The sequence below is a fragment of the Rhinoderma darwinii genome, chromosome 9 (assembly GCF_050947455.1).
Source record: "Rhinoderma darwinii isolate aRhiDar2 chromosome 9, aRhiDar2.hap1, whole genome shotgun sequence".
NCBI lineage: Eukaryota > Metazoa > Chordata > Amphibia > Anura > Rhinodermatidae > Rhinoderma > Rhinoderma darwinii.
The window spans coordinates 36,058,993-36,068,122 of NC_134695.1; the positions used below are offsets into that span (position 1 = coordinate 36,058,993).

Consider the following 9,130-nt stretch of genomic DNA (forward strand, 5'->3'; position numbering starts at 1 on the left):
TTCAACTGTGGCAGAGGTTTTAAAATTCACATCTCCTGTCAACACTGTCATTAGAGGGTTTTTTTTTCGTTTATTTTATTCTACTTCTATTCATCCTTTTATATGTGAAGCGGTTACTGTTGTTGGTTTACCACGTGAGTTCAGAAAATTCATATTTATGAATGTCAATTAATATGGTGGGTTGTATATATGGTAATCTCAAATATGAATTATTTACTAAAAGCACAGTACTACACCCCTCTACTAAGGAACATAGCCTACATGTAATGAACGCTTTATATGTGAGGGGAGGTTTATCTGTTATCATTTTACATGTAAATGTATTGATTCTGAGCGCATATATTGTGTAGATGACCCAAAGCGATTGCTTTCTTTTGAAGGGGTTGTCTCCTAAAAACAACCCTGTTTGTAATTTAAGCCAGCCCAGCAATAAATTGTTATTGCCAGGGGAAATTGCAGCCCGCCATACATTTTGCCTTGAGCATGGACTTCAGCGGGAATGTAGTAATTCATGCCGGCCTTTCTAATAAATGGCCGACCATGGAAGGGCTTAGTCAGCCGGAGCCCCTCTGTGACGTCCATATGTCCGAAAAGGAGACAATATTTTCTTAAAACGGTTGCAGCAATAAAAGTTTAATTTAATCTGACAAGTTAGCAAAATAGCTGTTGCCACTGGGTGTTACCATTCCCCTTGAAATTGGGGCATGTCCCTACATAGTCTGACATTGTCCATTCAGTGCTTCGGTCCTGTGCACACGACCGTAAAAATCATCTGTAATTGCTGACAATTCCGGACCCTTTCACTTCTATTGACCACAGACACCTTTCTGTATATATGTGGGCAGGTGTCCGGGCCGTAGAAGTGTATCGCAAAAAATAGGAAATGTCTGTTGGTTTGCTTTTTACGGGTCGTGCTCCCATACTTTATATGGGAGTACGACCCGCAAATGCGGGTGGCTGTCAGCGGTCAGCCGTACTCGCAATCGCGGGCCTTGATTACGGGTACGGCCATGTCATGAGGACTTACACTTGCACACGACTGTTCCCGTAATCATGATTACGTGCATGGCCGGCCGCGGACAGCCATCTGCATTTGCGGGCCGTGCCCTCATTCTAAAGTATGGGAGCATGGTCCGTAAAAAGCAAAAAATAGAACATGTCCTATATTTTGCGGAGCCTTTCTATGGCACGGACACCTTCCCGTAGTTACGGACTAATTCTACGGGGCCTTAGACTGGGTAAGGGCTTATCCTATTGACTAGTGAAATATTACTTCCTGGTTGTCTATTTAAACATTTCCAGGACAAAGTTAACATTCCTAAGGATGAGTGTGAACGATCCCAAGTCTGCGGACATGTATAGGCATTATTGTGCGGTATTTGCTCACCTGTTATACTATCGGGATGAAAACTTTTTATAATGTGTTACAATATTCTTATGTTTTCTCTTAGCTTCTTGATCGAATCAGTGACTTGGAGAAGGAACGTGATCTCTTAAAGGAAAATTCTGACAAACTATTTAACAGGTATGAACATTGGCATGAATTGTTTGTATGTTTTCTGCTAAAAGCCATAAATTCCTCTTAACCCCTTAGTGACCAGCCCATTTTAGGCCTTAATGACCAAGCTATTTTATTCGTTTTTCTATAGTCGCATTCAAAGAGCTATAAAGTTTTTATTTTTTTCGTCTACATAGCTGTATGAGGACTTGTTTTTTGCGGGATTAGTTGTGCTTTTTAATGGCACCATTTTTGGGTACATATAATTTTTATATTAACTTTTATTAACCTTTTTGGGGGGGATTATAAAAAAAAACTGAAATTTCGCCATTGTTCTATGCGTTTTTAAATTGACGCCGTTCACTGTGCGACGTAATTAACATGTTACCTTTATTCTATGGGTCGGTACGATTACGGCGATACCACATATGTAGAGGTTTTTTTATGTTTTACGACTTTTGCACAATAAAAACACTTTTGAACTAAAATTATTTGTTTTTGCATCGTCGCTTTCCAAGAGCCGTAATTTTTTTATTTTTCCATCAATGTAGTGATTTTTTGGGCTTGTTTTCTGCGGGACAAGACGTAGTTTTGAATGGTACTGTTTTGGGGTGCATGGGACTTATTGATTCATTTTTATTATGACTTTTTTGGGGGGCAATGGAAAAAAATTGCAATTTCGCCATGGTTTTTTGCGTTTTTTTTTTACGGTGTTCACTTTGCGGTTTAAATTACATATTAACTTTATTAATGGAGTCATTACGGTCGCGGCGATACCACATGTGTACTTTTTTTTTTTTTTTTTTACGGAAAAAAATGGTTTTATTTATTTTTTTACTGTACTTTTTATTAATAATCTTTATTTCACTTTGATGACTTATTTTATTAGTCCCACTAGGGGACTTTACTGTGCGATATTCCGATCGCTGCTATAATGCTCTGGTATACTTCGTATACCAGAGCATTATTGCCTGTCAGTGTAAATCTGACAGGCAATCTGTTAGGACGTGCCTCCGGCGCGTCCTAACAGGAATATGTCCAGGGCAGACCTGGGGGCTTTTATCAAGCCCCCGGCTGCCATGACACCCCATCGGAGACCCGCGATTTCATTCGCAGGCCGCCGATGGGTGACAGAGGGAGCGCACTCCCTCTGTAAACAAAGTTAAATGCCGCGGTCGCTATTGACGGCGGCATTTAACGGGTTAAACGGCCGCGATCGAAGTAAACTTCGATCGCGGGCGTTGGAGCAGGAGCTCAGCTGTCATCAGACAGCAGAGCCCCGGCTCCTGCCTGCACGGGAGACCCGTGCAGGACTTAGACTAGGCTGACGTGAAAAGGCGTCAGCCTAGCCTAAAGCCCATTAGTGACCGACGTAAAAAGGCGTATTAGTGGGGGCGCTCGCGAGCTGCTAACCAAGATGGCCGCATGCTGAGGTAGCTCCGCGACTCCTGGGCACAACAGCTATATAAAGCAAGCATTTGAGGTGAATTCACTCGCCCTTTTACCCTTCTTCTTCCTCCGGAAGATTTTCTGCCCGGATTGTTCATGGTTCGGAAGAGCGCAGTGGGGCGAAAGGACTCGAAACCGGAGTCCTCCGTCCCTGCCCCCCAGCCCGAGACTGCAACTTCGCCCGCCATGTCGGCAGTTTCGGACGACGATATACAGGCCTCGCCTGAACTCATTGCAGGCTCCCAAGAAGACGGCTCGCAGATACCTGAACCCCAGTTCACCACCAGGGACGCCTCTTTGCTGCAGAAATTTAAACAGCTCCTGCAGCAAGAATTGCAGCTCACCGCTTCTAAGCTGTCGAGAGATCTTACCAAAGAGATACGTGAACTGGGAGCCAGGACGAACGTCTTGGAAACTAAGATGGACGACACCATTGAAGTTTTGAATGCGCACGATGCCGAATTTGATTCACTGAGAGCAGACCTGGATTCTACGATGCTACGTCTAGAGGACTTCGAGAACCGTGCACGACGGGGGAATCTCCGGATAAGAGGTCTGCCCGAGACATACGAGGACCTTAACTCCTCCATTACAGCCCTATTCCAAGAGCTGGCACCGGATCTCCCGGTGGATAGGCTGGAGATGGACCGGGTCCATAGGTCGCTCGGCCCTAAGCGACAAGATGGCAAGCCACGAGACATAGTGGTGAAACTCACTTACTATGCCACCAAAGAAACCCTGTCTCAGAAGGCCAGAGCCACATCATCCCTAAAGTTTCAGGGCCACGAGTACCAAATATTTGCGGATCTTTCTCCGATAACTATACAGAAAAGGCGAAATATGAGAAACCTACTGGCTGTTCTACAAAGTCGTCATATCAAATATCGATGGGGATATCCTTTCAAGCTCCAATTCTCTCTGGCCAACAAGTATTATTCGGCCAGCTCGGCGGATGAGCTTCGGCAAATTTTGGTCACCCTACAGCTTTTGCCGACAGACGCCACCCGATCAAGTCAACTTTCTCAGGAACGTCGTGATGGGCCGCCGCTACGTCCTATTTGGAACAAGGTTCCCCCCCGCAGACCACCTGGAAGATCTGGAACCGTTTATGATATCCGAGATGACCCCGACTGATGGATGAGTACTTTTAGCATGTTTCCACCCTGTATATTGGTTCTCTCGCAGCGGGGACTGATCTATTTTCTGAGAGGCGGGCGGTTGTGGAGGCCATGTTTTGCTGTATCTGGAATAAGTTTGCTGTTTAACTAGATGCAATGTTTATTAACTTGGCACTAACCATTCTTTCTTTTTTTTTTTTTTCTATTAATGTGGTTGTCGTTTTGCTGTCCTGCCGGCTAGACATACTTTGCCTTGCTTTTAGGCGGCACTGTGTGTATGGCCTGCAGGAGGTTGATCGGCAAAATAATTTCATGTGATTGTTACTGTTTTAAGCAACTGCCATTTCTTAGTCCTGTATGCCAGGTTGACCCGGTCCTGCCTTATGCTGACCGGAACGAGGGCATGTTTCCTGGCGGTGGTGCGGCCTGCCTGTCACCCGGTCCCGCGGCGGGCAACGTGGTGTGGCGGGCTATATTTGAGTGCCTTGATTGATGGCTATGTTTAACTTTGGTTATATGATTGAACGCGACTTGGCGTGCCTGGTCCGCCATCTTACTTGGGGCAGAATGTTCTGGAAATTAATGTTCTCTCCCCCTGATCCATACTTCCTTGTTTGTTCTCCCCTTTCTGTCATAACATGGTGTTTAGGTTCACCTCAACAGATTGCCGTTACCACACCTTTGTGCCCAGGTGTTGGCGAACCCGGACTCTATCAGTAGTACCCCCTGTGCTACTGTCCACCCTTTTCGGCCGATTTTCGGACAAAATTCTCTCTTTAAATTTTCAAATGCATATTTGTCTCTACACCCCTTTTTACCTATTCTGTTTCTCCCTCCCCTCTCTTTCCAGCCCTTCTTTCCCTTTCCCCCTGCCGGTCAGAACTCATTATAAAATCATTAGATCATACATATGGCTACTTCTGCCCTGAAAATAATCTCTCATAATGTCCAAGGCTTCAATTCGCCACATAAACGATCGAAGGCATTTCATTTCTACAAAGCCTGTCATGCGGACATTGTCTGCCTCCAGGAAACCAGGTTCTCTGTCGCCTCCAAACCACAACATCTCAGTGCACACTTTCCTGTTTTTCATGGTGCTTATGCCCATGAAAAGCGACGTGGGGTAGTTATTGCCTTCAGAAAGAATCTCCCTTTTCTTTGTAACAAGGAAATTCTTGATCCTACTGGTCGATATGTGATTCTTGTCGGTACTCTATTTGATGTAGAGGTGACTCTAGTGGGATATTACGGACCAAATGAGTTTCAAACAGAGTTCTTTTCTCACTTATTTAAACAGATAGAGGCCAATCGAAAGGGCTTGCTGGTGGTCATGGGCGACTCAAACCTGGTAATCAATCCATCTATAGATAAATCCCCGACCCCGACATCATCCACACCTCAAACTTCCTCGTCTATGTTTAGTGACCTGCTACAGGCTCATGATCTACATGACCTGTGGAGGGAATTACATCCCAATACAAAAGATTTTACTTTTCACTCCAACCCCCACTCCTCTTTTAGTCGCATTGATCACATATTCACGTCTCAGCGTTCATTACCACTATGCTCCGCCGCAAAGATACTTAGTACACCCTGGTCTGACCACAACCCGGTTGAGGTCTCCTTCTCTTCTCTGATCCCACGGGGGCTTTCCTTTAATTGGCGACTAAACGACTCCCTTTTGACATCCAAAGACTCATTTGCACAGATTGAAGTAGCGGTTAAGGAATACTTTAACTTAAATGTAGGTTCCACGTCATCGCCGGTCATACTATGGGAAGCACATAAAGCCACCTTGCGGGGGACTCTCATCAGGTTGGGGTCAATTAAAAAAAAAAACAGAGAAAAGAAGATAACAGATTTATACCGAATATTAGAACAAAAAGAAAATGCTTGGAAACAGACGCCTTCGCTTGCTAATAAAGCGTCGGTTGAGGCTACCAGATTAGAGCTTGACCTTTTATTGACGGAACAGGCTGAACGTAAGCTACGATGGTCCAAACAGCGTTACTACTCGCAAAGCAATAAACCGGGTAAACTTTTAGCACGTCAGCTGCGAGTTCCCGTTGCGCCAAAAGAACCAATTAGATTGCGGACAGCCTCCGGCACAATAACAGCAGACACTAATAAGATTGTTTCCCAATTTCAAACTTTCCTTTCCAAATTATACTCATCCCCCCCACCTTTTGATCCCTTGAAGGCTGAAGGCTTGTTAGCTAATTTGGTTTTTCCAGATATTACCTCCTCTAATCTCGAAGCATTGGAAGCTGAGATATCTGAGACGGAAGTTCAGGCAGCTATCAAGGAATTAAAACCCTCCAAATCTCCTGGCCCAGACGGTTTCTCCCCATTATACTACAAAAAACTTTCCCCGCTCCAAAGCCCATATTTAACCCAACTCTTTAACACTATCAGAACTGGCATAACCCTTCGGACACCAACCCTGTCAGCCCATATTGCAATGATCCCCAAACCTCAAAAGGATGCTCTTCAAATTACCAATTACAGGCCAATATCCCTCCTGAACACTGACATAAAAATTTTAGCTAAAATCCTGGCGGGTAGAGTAAACCGCTTCCTTGACGGGATTATACATGGAGACCAAGCAGGCTTTGTCCCTGGAAGGCAGACAAGCGACTGTACCAAGAGAGTAATATCCCTGGTTACACCTAGCACGCAAGAGAAATGTGGCGTCAATGCTTCTCTCGCTCGACATTCAAAAAGCCTTCGATACAGTATCTTGGTCTTACATGGATTTCGCCTTGGGGAAGTGGGGTTTTGGTAGCCACTTTATGTCATGGGTGCACGCCCTCTACTCCAACCCTACGGCTAAAGTCTGTTACGCGGGCTACCAGTCTGCTTCTTTTCCTATTGAACGGGGCACCAGACAAGGATGCCCTCTATCCCCTATTCTATTTATCCTAGCACTTGAACCCCTAGCCATGCTGATTCGCCAGAATCAGAACATTAGGGGACTGGAGTTAGGGGGAGTGCAACATAAATTGTCCCTCTTTACAGATGATATGCTACTCATGCTCTCCCAACCCCTTATTTCCCTTCCTAACTTAATGCAAACTCTATCAGATTTCGCTGCTATTTCTGGACTTACTATAAACCCCGCAAAATCTATTGCTTTAAATGTTAATCTATCACAACAAACTCTGCATTCACTACGAAGCCATTTCCCCTTCCAGTGGGCCGGACACTCATTGAACTACCTGGGTATCCATTTGACTCCTTCCTATGAGCAGCTGTATACCGCTAACTACCCCTCCCTTATTCGCTCAATATCATCCTTGATGACATCCTGGCAATCTACCTATTTATCTTGGATAGGCCGTATTTCTGCAGTCAAAATCACCATTCTTCCAAAGCTTCTTTATTTGTTTCAAACCCTGCCAATCAAAGTCCCAGCACACATTCTGCGCCTCATCCAGAATCGGATCTCATCTTTTATTTGGAAGGGGGCACGCCCTAGAATATCCAGGACCACCCTCTGTTCACCAAAGGCAGATGGGGGACTGGGGGTTCCGAATGTCTCCAAATATTATCATGCAGCTATGATAGCATCCTTAACTAAATTGCATGCTTCTGCAAATATGCCTCTATGGGTGTACCTGGATATTCCGGAGATGTCGCCAACCCCAATCCAATCAGTGCCCTGGTTACCTCCCTCTTTTCGCTCCTCTCACCTATCACCCCCACTCATGCACATTTTATCGGTATGGGACTCAGTTAAATATTCTAGCAGATTGATCTCGCCGCATCTTCCCCTCCTTTCCCTGTGGCATAATCCCTTGTTCTCCCCAGGTGCAGACAATTACCAAGCCTTTAAATGGTGGTGGTCTAGTGGTATACTCAGAGTCCATCATCTCCTAACGCCCACCCATTCCCGGATTCTCTCGTTCTGTGAGCTTCAGACCTCTCAGCAGATCCCCAACGGCGAAGTGTTCCGATATCTACAACTTAAGAATTGGATTACTTCCCTTCTCCACAACAAGACTGCTTCAGACTCTTACTCACAGTTCGAGCGAATCTGCGAAAACAACCCTAACACTAAAGGGATTATATCAGTCTTATATAAATGGCTCCTTAACAACCCCACACCTGTTCCCCACACATATGTGGATAGATGGCACCGGGATTTGGGGGTGACGCTCGAACCAGCAGAATGGCATAATATCTGGAGTATAGTATCACACTGCTCCATTAACACAAATATTTTAGAATCGGCTTATAAAGTCATGATGAGGTGGTATTTGGTTCCTAGCCGACTTGCACGTGCCTTTCCCACCTACCCCGCCTCTTGCTTTCGTGGTTGCCACTCTCCCGGTGACATGCTCCATATTTGGTGGTCTTGTCCTAAGCTCATCCGATTCTGGAGTAGGGTATTTGGTCTCGCCCAAAGTTTGTTTGGCATTATTATAAGAAGAGATCCGAAGATAGGCCTTCTCCATCACAAGCCCCCAGAGCTCACGAACGCACAATTTCGGTTATTCTCTTATATCCTTTTGGCTGCAAAAATAACTATAGCCCACTCTTGGAAAAAACGTACAGTAACTTTTGCAGGGGTTAAAACTAGAATGGACCAGATGTTTGTGAACGAAAAACTTACAGGAATCTTACTAGATAGGGTTGCCGGTTTTGAGTCGCTCTGGTTGCCCTGGATTAGCTACGCATACCCTCACTTACCTGCCACTATGATCACTGCTTATTAAGTCCAGTGACTTTTCTTTTCATTCTAGATTTCTGACCGGCTTCTCCCCCCTTACCAATCCCAGCTTTCCGCTATATTCTTCCCAACCCTTCTATCCCCCCTTCTCTGTTTCTTGTTTTATAGGATGTTTCCTTTTCATATATTGATCCTGCATTTACTGTCATTACATTCACGAATGTTTGTCATCTTGTTTTTATAACAACATTATAATTCACTGAGAAAAAAGGCGTATTAGTGGTCACTAAGGGGTTAAAGAGGCTCTGTCACCAGATTTTGCAAGCCCTATCTGCTATTGCAGCAGATAGGCGCTGCAATGTAGATTAGGGTATGTTCACACGGCCAAATTTC

General features: G+C 44.9%; 1 protein-coding gene across 2 annotated transcripts in view; it reads left to right on the forward strand.

The window, feature by feature from the left end:
- RPGRIP1L (RPGRIP1 like) overlaps positions 1 to 9,130 on the forward strand; it is a 145,046-nt gene that overhangs the window by 55,997 nt on the left and 79,919 nt on the right. For both annotated transcript variants that reach the window (XR_012850555.1, XM_075837503.1), the window contains exon 9: positions 1,452 to 1,525. Coding sequence is in view for 1 of the 2 variants with exons in the window: in XM_075837503.1 (XP_075693618.1) it covers positions 1,452 to 1,525 (74 nt within the window). In the remaining variant the exon portion in view is untranslated. The remainder of the gene's footprint in view (positions 1 to 1,451; positions 1,526 to 9,130) is intronic.